Below are 20632 nucleotides of genomic sequence, written 5' to 3'. Positions count from 1 at the left end.
AGCAGATATCCAATTGAGAAATCAGCTCCAACAAGATGATGTATATGAAATGAAAAGGTGTTTGTTCTTTGTTTCTAAACAGAGGAGGAGCCGATGAGCGGTGGTGAGGTCAACAGTGGAGGAGGAGGCGGTGAAGGCGGCGGAAACGCCAAGTCGGGTCCCGCAATGGAGAAGGATGACAACAACAACGTCGAGTATGAGAACTACGACGAGCTCGTGGCCAAATCGCTGCTCAACCTGGGCAAGATTGCGGAAGACGCCGCCAACCGGGCCATGACGGAGTCTGAGATGAACAGCAACTCCTCTCACAGTGCGGAAGAGGAAGAGGAAGAGGAGGAAGAGGAGGAAGATGAAGAAGAGGAAGAGGAGGAGGAAGAAGAGGAGGAAGAAGAGGAGGAGGAGGAGGACGAGGAGGAGGAGGAGGAGGAGGAAGAAGAAGAAGAGGAAGAGAACGAGGAAACACCAACAGGCAATCAGAACGATCTGAGTTTGGACGTTCATAGCGACGTGGTTCGAGAGACCGTGGACTCGCTCAAACTTCTGGCACAGGGACACGGTGCCGTGTTGTCGGACAATTTAGAGGGACAGGACTATGAGGGAGGCATTGCTGGAAACGGAGACTGTTCCCACAACGGCGTGGGTGTGCACGGCGGGGGGAACGGACTAAGTAAGAGTACTGCCAACGGACAATTTGAAAACAGCGACGAGGAAGTGTGTCTAAGCAGTCTGGAGTGCCTGCGGAATCAATGCTTCGATCTTGCTCGGAAACTGAGCGAAACAAAGCCCGCCGACCGCAACGGCTCGTTCCAGCAGAATCATTACCTATGCGGGGACATGAACCAGCAGCCCCAGCATCACGGCTACGGGGACTTCCAGCACAGCCAGGACGACAGGCGAACGCTGGACAGAAACTATTCCGACATGGACAATCTGATGAAGCTTGAGGAGCAACTGAGCCCGCGATCCAAGGCCTTCGCCAGTTGCGCGCAGGCGGAGCGTTTTCACCACCGGGACTTTGACGAAGACACGGCCTCGGTGACGTCAGACAGGTCGGAGGAAGTGTTTGACATGACAAAAGGTAACCTGTCGTTGTTGGAAAAGGCCATTGCGCTGGAGTCCCAACGTGCCAAGGCGCTGCGGGATAAAATGGAGGTGGAAGCAGCTAGGAGAGACGGGGTGAGGTACGGCCACGATGACCACGGCTCACGGCACGCCTATGCCATTGAGCGGAAAGGGCGACTCCCTGATGGAATGAAGAAGCTTTTCTACCATAAAGGTGAGTGCTGAACACAACCGTGCTCAGATCAAAATTATCCATCACAATAATATGGTGTGATACTATACAAAATCTATTAAAAAGAAAATAATACTATCAAAATACATATGTACAGTAAACACTTGTTGGTGTGATAAAATCTGTAAAAAAAAAAATAATATGGACAGAACTTTCTGACTTTAATGTTGATGTGCTAATTAAAACAATATTCGGGAAATTAAAGTACATTTTGATACATAGCATCTTATTGAATGCAGCTCTTTGATGTAGTCATTACAACGTCTGGGTCACTTTTTTTCTTCATGGCAAGACTCAAATACAGTCTAATCTATTAGCACCCACTGTTCTCTAGTGTCCATCCTTTTCTGCAGACAGCAGATAACCCAGATCCATTCTGGCTTCCTCAGTATCACCTCAGGACAAGGCAATTTGAAAATTTGAATCTTGGTAGCAGCAGGAGCAGCAGCAGCAGCATCTTATGTTGTTAAAATAGGCCAGCATGGAAACATCAGAGGGTAGGCTTGTCAGGCATAAGTAATGGCAATCTGCACGGCCCGTTAGGGTCGTACATTCATCCCTGGGATGCAGCTTGGGGTAAAGCCTCCTATTTTTAAACCTACTTTTAAGGACTCGGGGAAGAGGAAGTCTTTGCAGAGAATTAATTTCTACATTCCTTTACGATGCTTACCACCTTCTGTTAGATTCGGATTTTCAGCGGAGCCCACAGAAGGACGAACGGAACATGAGTTGTGGTTACGCTGGCTGTCTGCAGGCTGTTCAGAGAAAGTGCAAAACTCATTCCGGCTTGTTTGACTGCACTTCACTCCAAATTATTTCTCTCATAATATCTTTTTACTGCAGTCGGTAATATTCTGCCTTAATTAGGCGAAATTATTTCTCCCCACACAGGATATTTAGACAAGAGACACAAATAAGAGCATGCTAATTCACAGCAGGCTGATATTAAACCTCAAATGCCACACAATTCTCAGCAGGTATATCTCGCAACGTAAATGCCACACAAATGTTAATTTGGAGAGTCTTCCGCACACTCTGTGCTCGAATGACGGCGAAATAAAGAGGCTGATAATCATCTAGATAGCGGCCAGACGATAGTAGGAGACACTCGCTCGGCGGGGTTTCTCTCGGTGATTTATAAAACGCAGCGTGGTGAAGAGATTGAGGAGGGGTCAGGGATGAACGCGGTCCGGCAAAAAGATGCACGAGGTTAGCACGAAAATAGAGGGCTACCCGAATGACCGATAAGGAACAACAGGCCCACTGACTGCACATTCATTATCCAGCCATTGTATGGTAATAGAGGCCATTTTCCTTGCAAAACACAGCCCCTCCCAGCTTCGCAATCAAAAGCCCTTCCTCCGAAAAAGGGCTGGCAACCAAAAGTAGGCAGTTGAAATTTGTATTTGATTCCAGCCAGGGCCTCAAAAGAAGCCGTTCTTAACGAGTCAAATGATCAAAATACTGTTTTATATCAAAGCCAGACAGAAGAGGAGGGAGGGAGGAAGAGAGGGAGGAGAAAAAACTGAATGACAACATGCAGCAGCCTCGACACAGACATTTAGATTTGGGTGAAAGTGTGGGTGTGCTCTCTGTCACCTCTTCTTAACCCTACTCCTCACTTGATTCTGTTCTTCTTTGTTCTTATTTCGTAGCCTCTGGGGGTTTTGTGGGGTTGTCACTTAGTGCCTTAGGAGTTACAGAGTTGGAAACCTTTAATCAGCCGCGCATCGGTTTGCCTGTAGCGCCTAATGAACGTTGCAGTCTGTCATATTGCTGCATGTTGGTAACACAAGCTGATAAGCTCTGCAAAAAAAAAAAAAGTAAGACAAGGAATAATGGATTTTTGTGTGCCATTTGTCATACACTCGGTAGTTGTATAATTGACAATTGGAAGACTTGTTGCGGGTCACTGACCTTTCGGTTGTACATATGCAGTCATCGTTTGGAATTGTCAGTAAACAACTGGGGCATTTGTGGAGTACATCATTGTGGATTCCTGCCCTTTTGTTCTTCATAGACAGCAAAGTAATAAATGTTTCATTTAAATGAATGCCCAAACCATTTCCATGGAATGATGACATTTATTAATATATTCATTCCTTCAACTTCTGAACCACTTATATATATTGATATTTGAAATGAAATGAATGATTGAAATACAAAGTGTTGACCCAAAAATCTTTTCTCCAATTATTATTTCAATAAATGTCCAAGGTTAGGTTCATGCAAAAAAAGACAATTCAGAAAAACTGACTGAAAATAAAACGTATCAACTTGACCTTTGACTCTCTCCGACTTGAGCCACCTCCAATTGTGCTTCATTTGATCTTTCCTTGGCACAGATTCTTCCCGCGCAGACAAGAAAGAGAGTCGGTGCCCAACACCGGGCTGCGACGGCACGGGTCACGTGACTGGCTTGTACCCTCACCATCGAAGCCTGTCGGGCTGTCCGCACAAAGACAGAGTGCCACCAGAAAGTAAGCCATCTGCTCTCATCGCAGCAGCCAACCCCTGGCCTTCAATCGTCCATGTCACTCCGCATGCCTCCCTGTGATCACCGCTGAGTCGGTGGAAGTCGCTGCGCGCGTGTTTGTGGATCTGTTTGATAGTGAAGGCCTGCAGCGCCACTTCTCTGGTGACCTTTTGCATGCAGCCATAGTTTTGTTCGCTGATTGCCTGCTTAGTGTGCCGTGGTGATGAGGTATGAAATGGGAACTTGATCTGTTAAATGCAGAAATTGATGAGTGTTTTTGCATGAGACCACCTTTCTACACACTGCTAATGTCCACTTGTGCGCTCAGGTTCATTGTTTGTCACAGCATGTATGACTGGCTGAAAGGTTTCATTACCTCCGCCAAGATGTTTATGAGTATTATGTTTGCGCAACTTAATCACCATAGAAGTGATTTGCATGAAAAAACACCACAGAGCAAACCACCACGGAGATTTGAGCAGAACTTCTGCACTGCATTATTGGTTGCTAGGCTCTTTTTGAAGGGTTATGAAGCTGGACTCTCAATCATTTTTCAAATGAAATCGGCATATAGCCTATATCGATAGTGGAGAAATATGAATTAATATATCTTTTTTTATCCTTATTATTTTTTTTACTTGTCGTGATGACAGGTCAGGCAGTGGCTCACTTGCCTCCCCTGACCGCACGTCCCTACTATCGACCGACTTAGTTTTGTCCAAAATGTTTGGTTAACTTGTTTTGTGAATATATCACATAAACGGTTGGTTTTAAAACAGTGCGGCCAAAACCTTTCTCACTATTTCACTCCACGAATGACAACATGACTAAATGATTGATCAAATAATATCCTAGCTAATATCGCGGTGGACGTGCCTTTGCCTTCGCTGCTCAAGGATGACACCCAGACCGCGCAGTGGAAAAGGTGACCTGCTTCATCGGGCCGGTCTCCGCCTCGTCAGCCAATCGCTAACGTCCTGTCAATATGTGTTCAATAGTCTCACACAGACAAGAGTCTTTGCTTGACTAGTTTAAAGGTGAAGATGACAACATGCCACACAAGTGACTACCTGCAGGGCAGACTCAGCGACAGGCTCTTCTTTTTTTTGCTGTAAATGCATTTGCTGTGCTGGCTGGATAGATGATGTTTTATTAATGCAGTGGTTTCATTTAATTGGGAAATCACACAGTGCAGCCAGACAGCTCCTTGGGAAATGTGAAAAATGACAATTAAATTATATCTCAAATTCATTAATTCCCTTCGCCATTTGCTCGTTTTTAGCTTTCTTTCTTCCTCTCCGGTATTGATTGTTACTTTAAAATGTGATTTGCACATGTAAGACACAATGCATTTGCTTCCACAAACATCCTTGTACGTATTCCTTTTTTTTTTTTTTTTTTTCCTCCCCATCTTGCAATTTGATTAAGACTATTTTGCGGCGCTTCAATTTCCTGCCTCTTTGCAGAGGGCAGGACAAATCCGGGATATGCATAATGTATTGGCTTGTGGCAAGTTGCGGCGGCAGCCTTCTTCCAATTACCTGCGCCGAACACCAATTAGTATGTAAGGCAAAGAGGATGATGAGGGGTGAAAGTTTAAGGGGGCGATAATGATGAAGCTGATGCCGATGGGGTTTGGCCCGGCGCGCCACGGTGTCGCCGCGACCCTTCCCGGCGCCCCTGCCTGCAGTGCTCCGACAGCTCCTCTCAGACATCCATAGATCATTAATCTAATTGGCTGCTTGCCACGGGGCGTGAGACAGTTATGGACTGTTTTAACGGTAAACGGTATCGAGGACCAGGCTGCCCACGCTAACGACGTGCCCGCGATAGCAAAGCGCAAATAACAGAGGGAAGGGATCGTCTATTGATTTCAAGACACGTGTTTTGCATGATTGTCCGCCGTCGGTTGAATCTGCTTTCGGCATGGCCCCGATTCCCCCCTTTCCATTTCTGCGTCTCGCTGAACCTAAATGGCTCCTTTTTATTCATGACCGTGCCTATTGCATGAATATTAATTGGAAAGGCTCGGATAAGTGGAAGCAATATGGTGGGAAACCTTGCCTGCCCTTTCAAACTAGCGTTCATTAAAATGAAGAAGAGGTCATTTGGGTTCACGCAGGCTCATTCCTTAATGATGTTTATAATGCCAAGCTCACACGCTAATAGAACTCATGCGTGGTTTCGAGGGGCTCCTAACCTTGCGTGTTTCTCACTCCTGTCTCCTGTCGCTATGAAGTTGTGGCTATGTATGAGAACGTTCTTAAGTGTCCTACGCCTGGCTGCACTGGACGCGGCCATGTCAATAGCAACAGAAACTCCCATCGGAGGTAAGTGACGGACGGCCTGCCCGGAAGAAACAGGCTCGATCCATCTCCCCCTTTTTTTTTTTTTTTCTGTGGGATCTTATTTCAGTTCGTATGGACGTGAGATCTTCATTTGACTTTTTTCCTTCCATCCAATCATTATTTTGTGTCATATTATGAACCTATTGTGTCGGCTTGATGGGGATCATTACCTCCATCGGCGATGTGGTGTTGTTTTCCTTGTCTGCTGGTTTCTTTTTTGAAATGTTTGTTTTTGTCTGCAACATCTTTTTTGATGCATCCACCTGGAATGTTATACACACTACAATGTGTCATGTTGCACCAATTAACATATAGTGAGGACTGCACGCATTGTCAGGAAATTATACAACAATGAATCTTTTATAGTCCATACTGCAATAGATTGTGGTGGAGGAAAGAGTTAAGGCAGGTTGGACCTAAACCACCCGCGCAAATCGAACAATATCTAGGAGGAAAACGATTTCAACGATAAACATAATCAAATAAATAGACAACATATATAATCATTATTATAAAATAAAAGAAATAAATATTCACAGTGTTGTCAAACACGAGACTAGGACAAATCAAGTCAAAAGCGGAAATAAATATGGTGTGAGTTTTATGTCAGTGCAACTGCAGAGTACACACTGTGAACACAAAAATATTGGATATTGCTGACACGTTAAAAAAAAAAAAATCTGAATTAGAGCCCGAGACTTGCAGCGTGAATCAAAGCTTAAGACTCACCAACGACAAGGCACGACTGAGCAGTACGGAAGGCTAGGGAGGAAGACGAGTGGCAAAGACACCAAAGTGTCAGGTCAAGCCAACGGGAGCGAGTGAAGCTAACAATCATACGGAATATGGAGGGCAGGGTATACTTGCTAAATGCAGAGGGGCAAAAACAAGCACACAGATAACCATTTGAAAGTCTCATCAGAAATATCAAAGCATCTTTCATCTCGACCAGAATGTGCAGCATTTCGAAATTTAACATCGCCTAATGTTCACCCATTGATTGATTATTATTTTTTTTTTAAACCGAATGCCATAAAAGCCTTCACTCTCTGAGGGCTTTAAGTTCTTCCTCTCCATCATGACGCCATATTTCAAATGAGACTGATTACAATGCATTGGCTCATACACGCTAAAGCATAAATCATTCAACAGTCCCCGGTAGGAAAAAAAAAAATAATCAAATCTATCAGGTGCAAGTTTGGAGGGGGAAACAAAAATAGCCGTGCCGTCAGATGGGGGTGAGTGAAAAAGGAGTCACCTACAGCAGATGCTCAGGGAGTTGGAGTATAGCAGCAGCTATTAGCACCTTTCTGCCACTCAGCCGGGGTGACAGCGAAGGTGCAGACCCGGGAAGACCACAGTGCCCCCATACCGTGCTCACTGACACGGCTCGGGCGCCAAATAGGCACGTGCATCTGCCGCACGAGCCATAAACTTTCACTTTGGCTCCACACATTCTATGCACAGCCACACGTTTGTGGGCGCTGCGTGACAGGTGCTCCATATTGGCTTCGGGCCACTGTCAAAGTGCATTTTTGTGAGGCCTGAAAATGGAGGTTAAAGATGCCAGGGTGCTTTTGACACATTTGGTCAGTTAGTTGTCAGGACATTTGCATTCTATACCAAGCCATAGCGCCTATGTGAAAATATGAATTTGCTTCTTCACACTGCAGTTTATTGAGCGCGTGGCAAAATGTATGAAGACAAATATTCCCAACAAGAAAGATACAGGCTAGACTAATGAATATTATTGCAGAGACTCAGCCATGTGAGAATGAGTTTGTCACACAAGCACATCAACAATTATCACCTTTTATATAACACACACACACATGTTGAGCTCAGAATTTCCCATTTTGCCAATGTTGACAGAGTTTTTTTGTATTTCAGTCTGTCTGGATGCCCCATCGCCGCAGCTGAGAAGCTGGCCAAGGCCCAGGAGAAACACCAGAGCTGTGACGGCTCCAAGCCCAACCAGGCTTCTGACAGAGTCTTAAGGTAGGACCGGGTGACTCTCTTCTCTTATTCCTCATCAGGTGGTCTTCAAACTGTCAAAACTTTTCACAGATAAAAAGATAACGCTTGCATTTGTTCTACCATTTGATGAATTGGCACGGATTGTTTGATACCTTCTGACGATGTTATTGAGGGAGCTCCGTGTTTGTTCCATAATTTCTGTCACACGGAAATGTTTTGTTCCTTTTCCCCTTTGTGTTTCTTAAAGCTGTTCACGTTTGAAGTGCTTTTGTTTTTATGTTCTATCCTTTTGTGAATACTTTCAAAAGACTTACCATTGAAGAAAAATCTCGTTCCCTTCGGTTGAATTTATAATAGCGTTGCACAGGTTGTTTTTAGGAGATTCTTTTAAAGTCATACAGATATTAAATGTCACGAATCATTTCAACTTTTAGATTTAGAGATGAGATAAGAAGTGGCACTTTATGGATTGCGGCCACACGTGTTTGTATGGACATGATCAACAATAGCAAGTGGAATAAAAAGAAAGTCCATCTATTTTTTATTAGCAGTGCAGGTTAAGAAAGAGAATCTCTTAAACAGCATCATCCTCCATCTTCCAATCCTGGAGCATTGCCAACAGTCTGCGCTTGCTTTCCTTTGAGTCTGCCTACTCAAAGGCAAATTTCCTCCCCCTCCCTTTGGGCAATTTTCAGTGGCTCGGTTCAACTTCCACCCCCTCGTCATTTATTTTCCAGGCCTATGTGCTTAGTCAAACAACTGGACTATCCTCAGTATGGTGACAAGAACAATGTTTCCACCAGTACACCCCGATCCAACCTGGCCAAGGAGCTGGAGAAGTACTCCAAGACCAGCTTTGACTACAGCGCCTTCGAGGGCACCAACAACCACCAAATGTACGGCAAACGGGCCATTGCACCCAAGGTTCACGGGCACAGGGATACCTCGCCCAAAGGATTTGACGGTAATATTTCATAACAAAATGAATGTGGTAGTCCACAGCTAGCGGATATTCAATTTTCTTCATTTGTTTTGACAGGTTAAAAAAAAATGCAAATCTGATTAGGAGTAAAAAAAAAAAAAAAATAAACTGTTGCATGAAATTAAAAAATGGATTGAAATGTATCCACTTTCCATCTTTCTAATGTCAAGAACTCTTTGATGAAAAAACAAAGTCAGAGACATTTGGAAATGTGTGGTATTTCCACAGAGAACAGAAGTATTTCTATCAAAGCCAGAAGAAAGCCAAGCGATAACCAGAATGCGTTGGGCTTGTTGTCATCCAAGGCCACATTACCATTGTAGTGTGCAGATATCACATTTGTCTGCTTGATTTGGAATTTTTTAATTTTTTTTGACAACCTGGCAAACCGGCTGTTTTCAATTTCGGGCTGTGAGCAACCAAAATTTGCTTGCTCCTAAGCCTGAAATGTGCATCATCCAAACAAAACAGAGGGAGGTTAAAGTCCTTTTGCAATTCACATTTTCAACTCATCTGGTTGCTAAATAAACCGAATTGAAGTACATTTTGGTGTCCTGCAGCTAAGCGCTACTGCAAGAACTCCAGCTCAGCCAGCAGCACCACCAGCACTTACGCTCCAAGCAGCAGCAGCAGCAGTCTAAGCTGCGGAGGTGGAGGAGGGGGCCTCGGAGGCGGCGGCGGCAGCAGCGCCAGCAGCACCTGCAGCAAGAGCAGCTTCGACTACAGCCACGACATGGAGGCCGCGCACATGGCCGCCACGGCCATCCTCAACCTGTCCACGCGCTGCCGAGAGATGCCTCACGGAATGGGAGGAAAGCCGCAGGATCTGTGCTCGCAGGTAGGAGACCACAAAAACAAAAAGCTTCTCAAGGTTGAAAATGTCCCCTCATATAATCCTGCAGCCTCATGCTCCATCTCACGTCTACCCGAAGATTATCTCCATGCTTTCCTCATTAGATCAATTCTGACTGACAAAGATAGGGAGACTTCACCTGTACACTAAATAGACAAACACATATCGACAAAGCTCCATGACTGCATCTGATACTCGGGAGTCAGCGGAGCATCCTCCCCCCCCCCCTCGTGTTGGGGATCAGATAGGAGCAGGACCAAGCGTCGTTTGACATGGCATAAACCCAATGTGTCATTTCTGAGAAGATAAGGTGACGCTGTTTCCATATTATCTGCGCCGAGATGCTAAGCGGGAAAATGGTGGCGGGCGGGCGGGCGGGGGGGAGAACGAAGTTAGATTGAGAAAGAGAGAGAGAGAGAGAGCTAATACTTGCTCAATGGAGGTTTCTCGTTTGGTTGGAAAGAGTTCTACAGTAGAACAGAAGTGTCAAATTAAAAACAAGGAAGAGAAGCCAAAAGTCACATATTTTCAAAGCAAAGTGGAAAAGAATAAAGTTGGTGGAAACAAACGCCTGAAGCAGTCAGGACTTCCTGTGGTCCTAAATCATTTCATTGTCTGTCCTATGTTGGGGGGGAGACAGGCAGGATGCTCCTGGGGCAGGATGGGAAGACAGGAGACTTCACAGGGCTTTTTTTTTTTTTTTTTTTCCCCCTCTCCTCCTTGCTTGACTCCTCATCCTCTTTCATCTCAGCACCTCGGGTCGTGCCCGACACTAGCTCTCTCTGACTATCTGTGCTCTTCACAAACGCTAATCTAGCCCTCATTATTATTTACAGCTCAGTCCATTTGACTTATAACTTGAAATGAATTGCCTTCATTTAAATGGATGCAGTGTTTGAATGTCATGAGAGAATTGATTTCACTTGTGGAGCTTGAGGGAAACCTTGTTGCTTTCTATTATTATACTCCTTCAAAATATTGCTGCTGACCGGTCATATTTGTATTTATCAAGTATTGTAGTAAATGAGTTAGGTTTGGTATTTATAAAAGCCTCTTTTATTCAGATATGTGTCCTTCAACATATTTCTGAGACGGATTTTAAAAAACGTCTTTGCTTCTCCGTATACGTGTCGACAAGGTGATTGCTGCTGCTCAAAATCCTGTGCAGAAAAAAAAATTGGCTAAAGAGTTGAGATGATTACAAAAATACATTTAATTCTATCACAACTTGAAAAGAGCAGCGCAGTGCATGACTCATGGGACTGTTTGTAGGCGCTCGGGGCGAGTGCTAACCATTGTTTGTACAGTACTTTTAAAACTGCTGAGAAGTATTTGTGACAGTTGGCCAACATGCACAAAGTTTCAAGCCCACGGCTTTAGGGAATCTTTATTTCCTTAACAAGAACTGCTCCGGATCGCAAAGAGTTGAAATGAGCTTATTGCTCCAGCTTTTGCAGTCAGAGTCAAGCAGGGCCATTGAATGCAGAAGCGGAACCACGGAAAGGGTTCAATGAAAGAGAGACGGCGCATCCTCTCGTGTTATCGTGATTATATTATGCCGGGTTGAGTCATGTCATTGGATCTGTCGTATGTGATGCGTTCACTGACAATGCCACTCAATCTGAATTGGACATTAGAGGTTTCATGTTGCATCAAGGATTGGGGTTCGCAAACTCAACATTCAAAGGGTTGAGGTCGAGGCTCTCGAGTTCTTCTGCACCAAACTCACCCAAGCATTATTTGGATCTTGCCTGTTCCCTGATATTTCTCACCCAATGCAATCAAGTCAGGGCATCACAGAGGTTTGGACTTGTGACACCAGGAGACCTCGCCCCCCCCTTGGGACAGTGTCTGCTAGAATCAGCATTAATATGTGTGAGAGGGGGTAAAGGGAAGAGGTGGAGGAAAAATGTGAATCAAGAGTCATGCAGATTAGATAGGACACATTTTCTAATGTGCACAAGAGGAGCAAAATATTTGAAATAAATATTGAGACGTGAACAGTGGGCCGCTTTGTATCTCTATTTTGGGGTTTGCAGCCATTGCAGCTCATCACAGCTCTGGAAGCCAAGCTCTCAGCCCCCTCCACCACCTCCATCCCATGACGTCCACTCACATTAGAGTCACACGCGTGCAACACGCAGTCGTGCAAAGCGCCCCCACTTGTGACCGCGCAGAACATGGGATGGATATTCTACTACATATACAGCAAGCAAGCAGGCTGGAAGGAAGGAAGGAAAGAAAGAGAGAGATAAAGAGAAAAGAGATGCTGGCAGAGGGATGCGCTCGTCCTTGAGCGTTGATGACCTCGTCCACTTTTGGCTCGTTGCAATATTTGTTATTTAGGACAGAATAAAAAAATAATGTATCTTTGAGATAGCTGATTTTCCCCCCCAAAAAAAAATCTGCATGTATTTCTGGTTAAATCCAGTCATTGTTTGGTACAGCATGTTTGACTGTTATTTAATCCCAAACTCTCTCTCTCTTCTCTCTTTCTATTTTTCCTCCTGATATATCATTTTTCCCTTCAACCACTATCATTGGACTGAAAACATACGCACGCACACACACATGCATCCGAAAACACCATTCTCATTTGACCCCCTCCAACCACCGCATCCAGAGTCCCAGCCTGGATGTTGACGAGAACGGTACATTGGACCTGAGTATGAGCAAGCGTCTGTGCGGCGGCGGCGGAGGGGATTCTGTGCTCACCCCGCTGGAGCCCATGTCCCCCCAGAGGCAAGCTGCCCTTCTGGGCTCCCGCTGCTACGGCATGGGCGACGCTGCCGACTGTTGGGACCTGCCTGTAGACTACACCAAGATCAAACACATAGATGAGGACGAGAAAGAGGTAAAAGACGGAATACAAATAGTTCACTTTGCTGTGAAAGAATTAGACCACCCTGATCCACACACAAAGATTGGAAAAGCGATAATGAAGACGAATGACACATATAGTAAATTCTAGCAGTGAGATTTGACTGGATTTTAGACAGCACAGATTGATGATGCAGATGCTTCATTTCAAACTGCTCCGTGTTTAAACCCTCCCTACATGTACGGATTCCTCATTGTCAAACATTTGCATTGCTCTTTGAAAGTCGTCTGGATCTCATATTTGGTACCGCTCAAAAGGTAATATCGGAAACATTTCCGAGGCAGTCCGAACAAATTTACAAGCGGATTGACATGAGTAGTGAAAATGCATTGACGTATCTCCTGTTTGTGTCATGTTCTCCACATCATGCTACATTTTTTTTTTCTTCTTCACATTTTTGCTCTTCTCTGAGATGAATTATGCAAAGTAGCACCTTGGGTGGGAGGCGGAATAGCTCATCTCATCAAAGAACTGCTGGAAATCAATGCACCACTGCTGGGTGCATCTGTCGACGTGCACAGGCGCCCCCATGTGCAGTCTCTCTCTCTCTCGCTCGCTCGCTCTCTCTCTCCCTCCCTATATGCTTTTGTTTTCCATGCGACTGTGTCTATGTTTGAGCTAGCCTACTTTTTTTTTTTGCTACCTGCATGCGTCATGTCTTCCTTTAATTGGCGAGGCCTACATGAACTAGCCTCACCCACTCACAGTTTAGATATACCCGAATCATTTGGGGCAATTTCTGCTTCTGTCTGTTCATAAGCCATACTGTACTTACACTGCGGGCATGGAACAGAGAAAAAAAAAAAAGATAGGAGAGGGAATTGTATCAACTGTCGTTGTGGCCTGGGTGCACAGTGCACACACTGCAGACAAAGCACGGCCCTTTTATGGGTGTAGGCAACGACACAGTAGTCCCATCTAGCGGATGAATTGTGCATTGTAAGAAGAAGCCTAGCCAACTCCCTCAATTGTTCTTAAGAATGAAAAAAAAAATCAATACTGTATATCTGCAGTGAAGCTCACAAAGAAGATCCTATTTTGATAGCAAGGTTAGGCTCAACAGCAACATATATCAACATCCACATTGAGCCGCCGTCCATCCATTTTCTACACGGCTTGTCATCAATTAAGTCACGGTCGAGATGGAGCGGCTGACTTTGGGCGAGAAGCAGCCGACTTATCAACACCCATCAATTGCGAGGCACATCATGACCAATTGAGAGCATTCAATTCAACAAACTCAGATCAAATTTTGCTTGACATCATCTTTTGCTACTTTTGTGCCCAGCAGGATGACCTGGACCCCTTTCAAGATCTACTGGAGGACCGCTCCTACAGCACAGACGTAAACATGCCCAGTCCCAAGCCCAAGTATGCCCAGTGCAAGGAGAGTAAGAAGGACCTGCTAACGTAAGAGTCACCCTACAATGACTTCTCCATTTTATGTAGACCACCTGGACACACCTGCATCCTCCATCAAAGATCCATTCAGTCATTATTTCCATCCTGTTCTGTGTGCTTGCTATTTTATTTGAATCAGCATCATTATATCCATGAATCCCCCATTGAGTCAAAATGTTTTTTGTTTTTTTCAAAAGTCATTAACTCAAGGGTGAGCCTAGGTGAGCAATGAGGCTTGGTCGTAGTTTTCTCTTTTTGGATCTTTCCATCTTACACAACATCTAAAATAGAAATATAATCTGAGGTGTGCCAACTAAGACATGAATCCCAGACAGTGAAGCTAAACTGGAAACAATGAAAGCCAATTAGTATGGTCCTTTCTGCAATTGTCACATTTTGCTCTCCTTCCCTTCGGCCTTATACATCTGTCTATTTTTTCGGTGACAGATGTCCCACACCGGGCTGTGACGGAAGTGGTCACTTGACGAGCAATTTCGCCTCACATCGAAGGTGTGACTTCCTTTTCTCCTGGTGGTCTCCTACGATTTGTTGTTTTCAGCTTACCTCGACCATGCTGTCAATGGACATCAGGCAAATTAACAGCCTCAAATAAGTCTCCTATTTACATTGAGTTAAGAAGGAATATTACCAATAAACATACAAATATTTTTTTGCGCCCATTTTAACCGTTGCAGTCTGGAAGGTACACTTGACCTCGTGTCACTTTTCCTCATCAAGTCGGCCCTTATTTTGAAAATATGCACACCGATGTACTATTTTAAATGAGAAACATTCTGAGCAGGTGTTCAGAAACTAACAACACGTCCCCAACATATCATGACTGGGTTTTTTTTTTTGCATTCTCAACTATTTGTTCATGTGAATTTGACTCCAATTGTTTTGTTGCTAATGTCAGGGTGTATTTCTCAGTCTCTCAGGTTGTCCACTGGCTGATAAAAGTATTCGGAGTATGCTGGCCAACAACGCGCAAGAGCTCAAGTAAGGCGTGAGATGACTTGTCTGATTTACACTTCTGTGTTTCTGAGTGCAAGGAAGTAGATGAAAAGGAATGATACTCCGTACATTATCATTATTAGACATATATCACTAAAGCTCATTAAAACCTTTTTCGTGACTCTTTTTAAAAATGGTTTTCAACGGATTCACAAATTGTATAATTCTGTCGCGTAACAAGAAATGAAAAAGGGTACCCGCTCTTATTTGTAATAGTGTGACGATGTTCGGCCCTGAGCCCTTTTTGTGTTTTCTGCCCCAGGTGCCCGACACCAGGGTGCGATGGTTCGGGACATATCACTGGCAACTACGCCTCTCACAGAAGGTACACAACTATTTTTTTTTTATTTTTTTGCCAACTGACTGTATTCCGGTGTCATATTTAAGTACCATTTGCAACATTTTACCTGCAGCCTCTCAGGGTGTCCGCGGGCCAGGAAAAGTGGAATAAAGATCATCCACAGCAAAGAAAACAAAGAAGACCAAGAGCCAATCAGGTAGACACAACCCTTGAGAAATACATTTGGAGACGGTTGCCATTCAGCAAAGGTGAGCTTTCTGCAGTGTTTGGTGTGTTCCTGCCTGCAGAAGCACCAGGAGAGAGGGGAGTGATGGGCAAGCGGGAAAAGATTGATTGGACGTTACCTAAATCCCTCGGTGCGCTTCTGCGGGCCTCGCTCCTGCAGCCAAATTGATTTCTCTTGTGGTGCAGAACACAAACAACACACTTGGGCTATTCTCAAGCTAAATGTTTGTTGCTGGCTTTTGTACCGTATGTTTGACTGCTAGAATGATTGGCTGACTTTTGGGTATGATATGTATATGGATGTCATCATATCAAAAAGGTGGCGGGATTGCTTTTTCCTTTCCCCTTGCCCTGGTGCTCTGTAGAAAACAAACTCCTATCCGAATAAGCCGTGCAATAAATGTACATGCAAATGAGATGACAATTATCTATGCAAAGAAATCAGCTTCCATTGTTTTTGTAGTCTTTTATTTATGCATATCAAACATCAGCTGCTTTGTGTGAGGCAATAAGCACAGTGCATAATTAGTCTCTGACTATCTTTGCACAAAAAGCTTCTGCGGATACAAATATTTCAGAGATTGTAAGAGACAGCTACCTTTCAAGCTATTAAAGCACTTGTCTGAGTGTCGCATGAGAGTGTTAATCACCAAAATGCACATTAAGGTCCTTGTTCAAAAGGGTATCCTTGTAGAAATCAAATGAAAGTCTGAATGTTGTCTTGGGAGAAGCCCCCCGAGGAAAAAGGAAATAAAAAATAGTACTACCACCATTACATTACATCAATTTCCCAGTCTGTATTCTTCCATTAAAACGACATGTGTAAAGACTTCATCATAATTAAGAATGATTTAAGTCAAGCTCATTGAGCCCAGACATATGGTACTCAATGTATTTTTAAAAAAAAATGCAATCCTTCTAAGGCAGTGATTCCCAACCATGAATGAGAAATTCAAAAATGTTTGGTGACAGTTTTGTCTGTCCGGCCCGCCAGGTGTCCTGTTCCTGGATGTGACGGTCAGGGTCATGTGACGGGAAAGTATGCATCCCACAGAAGTGCGTCAGGATGTCCCATAGCTGCCAAGAGACAAAAAGATGGCTACCTAAATGGCATCCAGTTCACGTGGAAGTCTGGCAAGACGGAGGGAATGTCCTGTCCCACGCCGGGCTGCGACGGCTCGGGACACGTCAGCGGCAGTTTCCTCACACACCGAAGGTATCTATTTGATTTACAACCCAATGGGAAGTGAGGCCTGCATTTTGAATTTGGGTCAGCTTGCAATCTTTGCCGTGTGTTGCAGAATATGTCGCCAATATAACCTTTCCTCTGTCATTGCGTCCGTCCCCAGTTTGTCAGGCTGTCCGCGTGCCACCTCGGCGATGAGGAAAGCCCGGCTCTCTGGAGTGGACATGCTCACAATTAAGCAGCAGCGCGGCAACAGTGGTACCAACAACTTCCATTCACAAAACGTGTTGACTGGGCTTGCTTAAATATAAATCTAACGCTACCTATCGTGCTGACACTTAACTTTAGCCTTTACACAATTTGAGATGCTCATAAATGATAAGAGAAGATCATAATCCAAAGTTGTCTGAGATTCTTTCTTCCCTTAATTGACTAAAATGATCCATGTCAAATATTTCATAGCAGCCAAGACGGTGTCTCGTAATGTCCTTCGTAATTCATCGCCGCCGACTTTTAACGTGTCATTTTAATGATCCCCATCAAATATGAAGCCTGTTGTAATATTTTAAACCTTTGCGCTAACGTGCGACCGACTGGCTGTTCTGCAGGGTTGGATCACGAAGACGAGCTCAAACAACTGGATGAAGAGATCAAAGACATTAGTGACTCGAATTCACAAGTGGAAGCAGACATGATCAAACTCAGAACTCAGGTAAGGCATCGAAGCGTTGGCATTTTTTTCCCCACCTGACCGACTGGGATATGCAAGAAGTCATCCCGATAAGCCTTGTGGGCTTTTCCCCTCCCCAGATCACCACTATGGAGTCCAACTTGAAGTCCATGGAAGAGGAAAACAAGGTGATTGAACAGCAAAATGACTCTCTGCTGCATGAGCTGGCCAACCTCAGCCAGTCACTGGTTAACAGTTTAGCTAATGCCCAGCTCCCCCATATGGTAAGGGCCACGAGGAGCGGCAAGCCAGACAGTTGCACTTATTAGTGCTTGCAGAGAGGATTGATTGTGTGAATGTTTACAAGGATCCATTTGCATTCGTGTTGATAATGCTGCTGTGTGTGTGTGTGTGTGTGTGTGGACGCTGAAAGAAAGGCTACGTAGAAAAAAAAAAAGGCATGTTTGACAAAATTGAACACTGTACTCGATCAAATCAGACAAACATTTATATTCCATTTTATGCTTCTTTTCCTGTATATTTCATTTTTTGTTTCAAATGAAATCTATATTAGTCCTACGATGTAATCTGAAAAGTAGAATTCCCCTACTGCAAGACGCAGAACACAAGTTTTTTTTTTTTAATGGACATATTTTCAGCTCTAGAAATATAGCTGAGGGAGATGGCTGAAAGCTCACAGCTTCAATATGGGGTCATTTTGCAATTCAACTCTGATGAGATGAATATTTACCCAACGTCCTCGAGTTAATTCTTTGCTTTGGTATATTGACTCGGTGGCACGAGCTTTCAGCACTCACGTGGAACGGAATAGCGTTCTGGGGTTTCTTTTCAGAGAAGCCAGTCATTAAACATTCAACGCAGCTCCATGAGATGATCAGAAAGTCCACACACCCGCCACTGAGATGTTGTCTGTGCCTTCAGCGAGAGATAAACACTCTGACACCTTTTAAAAATAAAGTCACCGAGCTACCAAAAGAAATTTTAAAAACTAAGTTACCATAGCTACACAAAAGTACATCGATGCCTTTAATGTTGAGGGAATGTGTATCGTTCACTTTTTGTTAACAAATGTTTCTTATTTCCTCAGAAACCGCTGGCACACAAAGAACCTCTTCTTCGGACTAATAGCTGCTTACAGCTCCACCAGCAAGTGAGTCTTTATGGTTCAATAGGACATTTACAATATGTCGTGGGGTGAAACGTTTCATCATTTAATTGTTCTGTAGCTTGTGAGCACAATGGAGATGTTTGCAGATCTTGTAATTGCCCTTTTGGTCACGTGTCCCTGGAATAGTTAGACTTTCACAATGGATGCCTTCATCTCAACCACCTTGGAGATAAACCAGAGTCCCTCGGACTGACGGAATAGGACACCCCTTGTGTGTTGGAATGTCACATTTGGAAAAATCGCTACATGATTCAGCAATTTTATCCCAAGTATAAAAAAAAAAGAAATGAAATAAGAATAGCAACTTTAATTTATATAGACCATGGGTGTTAAACTCGAGGCCCGGGGGCCAAATACGACCTGCCGCATCATTTTATGTGGCCCGCAAAGACAGATTTAATTTGTCGATACTAAAATGACAAATTGTCTTCACTTTTAAAATATTAGAGAAATTGCTAGCAATTTTTATCCATTTCTTTTTTCATGTTTTACCCATTGGTGATTTCAAAGCTTGTTATTCAGTCCAGATTTATAGTTGCGTGTCAGGATGAATCTTTTTCTAACAGTTGCGTTGTGTTTGGACCTCCAGGAGCCCATTGAACAAAACTTTGACGCCTATGTCACTTCCTTAACGGACATGTACACAACCCAAGAGCAGTACCACAGTCCGGAAAACAAAGCCTTGTTGGACAACATCAAGCAGGCGGTCCAAGGGATCCAAGTGTAATCGTATACAAAAGGCAACCTCATGTTCACCCCCCTGCAAGATGTGGGCCAGCTCTTCCAATCCTCAAGAGCGCTGAAGGCTCCATCTCTTTGGTGCAGAGCAGTTACATATAATGTACAGTGTTAAATATTCGGAATACTTAAAAAGAAAAAACACACAGAGATGTATCATGCTTAGCAAGGGACATAAGACAATGTTTTTGTTTTGTTTTTTGGAGGGGGGGGGGGGTGTCTTGCTTGGAGGAAGAAAACACAAGCATCAACAGCAAAATCGTTTTTGAGGACATTTTGTACGTTTTCATATGAGCTGACGGTGTCATGTCATGTTTCTAGCTGCTCACATATGCACATTTTAGTGTATACCATTGAACAGTAAGCTGATACTAAATGAACCATGAGTTCTTTTTATTGCTTGACCACAGAGCATTTTAGATGACAAAATAAAAGCTGAGGAGATGGACACTGATCTAAAAGGACAAAACACATGAAGACGAAGCAATTTGTTTTGCCTCAACGGGTGGTTTTAGAATTTTCTTTTTTTTTTTTTTTTTGTATGTCTTGCTTGTGGAGTGTTGAAGGGCAAGAGCTGGCTTGCAAATTATTTTTTGACAATGCTTGACAAATGTTGTGTTTTCTTTTTCTAAAAAAAAAAAAAAAAAAGAATACGTGTAGCTGAATTGGGGGGGGGGGGGTTCGTAATTGGTGCTGTACATGAACCTGGATGAGGAAAACTGACCGGACGTATGTATGAATGTATGTATGAGCAGTTATATTGTAAACATCATTACACGGAAACCCGATGGTGGAAATCCCGTTATTTAGGAGACCAAATTAATTCCTAGGGGAACAGAATTGTGCAGTGCATGTGCGATCACATGCACCTCATCGTATAATCTCAATTCCAACGATAGAGACAGAACTAAAGATATCATTCATATCCTCCTATCAATCCAAATTTTGTTGCTCGAATCAAATAATACTTCAGCAATACAAAACGTAAATCATTTGTGTATCGTAGTGATGAGATACAATCTACAAAGGGACAAAATATAGGCTATATGCAATTTCTTCAACACGAATCTTTTTCATATATCTATGTAAAATAGTGA

General features: G+C 43.7%; 1 protein-coding gene across 1 annotated transcript in view; it reads left to right on the top strand.

Moving 5' to 3' along the window:
* myt1lb (myelin transcription factor 1-like, b) overlaps positions 1 to 20189 on the top strand; it is a 62000-nt gene extending 41811 nt beyond the window's left edge. Inside the window, exons 7-24 of the mRNA XM_085932383.1 lie at positions 83 to 1276; positions 3640 to 3774; positions 6010 to 6100; positions 8009 to 8116; positions 8833 to 9059; positions 9638 to 9915; positions 12554 to 12784; positions 14103 to 14221; positions 14660 to 14722; positions 15143 to 15211; positions 15489 to 15551; positions 15640 to 15723; positions 16747 to 16968; positions 17102 to 17196; positions 17547 to 17650; positions 17749 to 17892; positions 18717 to 18779; positions 19387 to 20189. Of these exons, the coding sequence (XP_085788509.1) occupies positions 83 to 1276; positions 3640 to 3774; positions 6010 to 6100; positions 8009 to 8116; positions 8833 to 9059; positions 9638 to 9915; positions 12554 to 12784; positions 14103 to 14221; positions 14660 to 14722; positions 15143 to 15211; positions 15489 to 15551; positions 15640 to 15723; positions 16747 to 16968; positions 17102 to 17196; positions 17547 to 17650; positions 17749 to 17892; positions 18717 to 18779; positions 19387 to 19524 (3428 nt within the window). The 3' untranslated portion in view covers positions 19525 to 20189. The remainder of the gene's footprint in view (positions 1 to 82; positions 1277 to 3639; positions 3775 to 6009; positions 6101 to 8008; positions 8117 to 8832; positions 9060 to 9637; positions 9916 to 12553; positions 12785 to 14102; positions 14222 to 14659; positions 14723 to 15142; positions 15212 to 15488; positions 15552 to 15639; positions 15724 to 16746; positions 16969 to 17101; positions 17197 to 17546; positions 17651 to 17748; positions 17893 to 18716; positions 18780 to 19386) is intronic.
* The last annotated feature ends 443 nt before the right edge of the window (positions 20190 to 20632 follow it).

This window comes from Syngnathus leptorhynchus, chromosome 15 (genome assembly GCF_054491065.1).
Source record: "Syngnathus leptorhynchus isolate UIUO chromosome 15, UIUO_Slep, whole genome shotgun sequence".
Classification (NCBI taxonomy): domain Eukaryota; kingdom Metazoa; phylum Chordata; class Actinopteri; order Syngnathiformes; family Syngnathidae; genus Syngnathus; species Syngnathus leptorhynchus.
The sequence above is the reverse complement of the archived record's forward strand: the minus strand, read 5'-3'. Positions and strand labels throughout refer to the sequence as shown.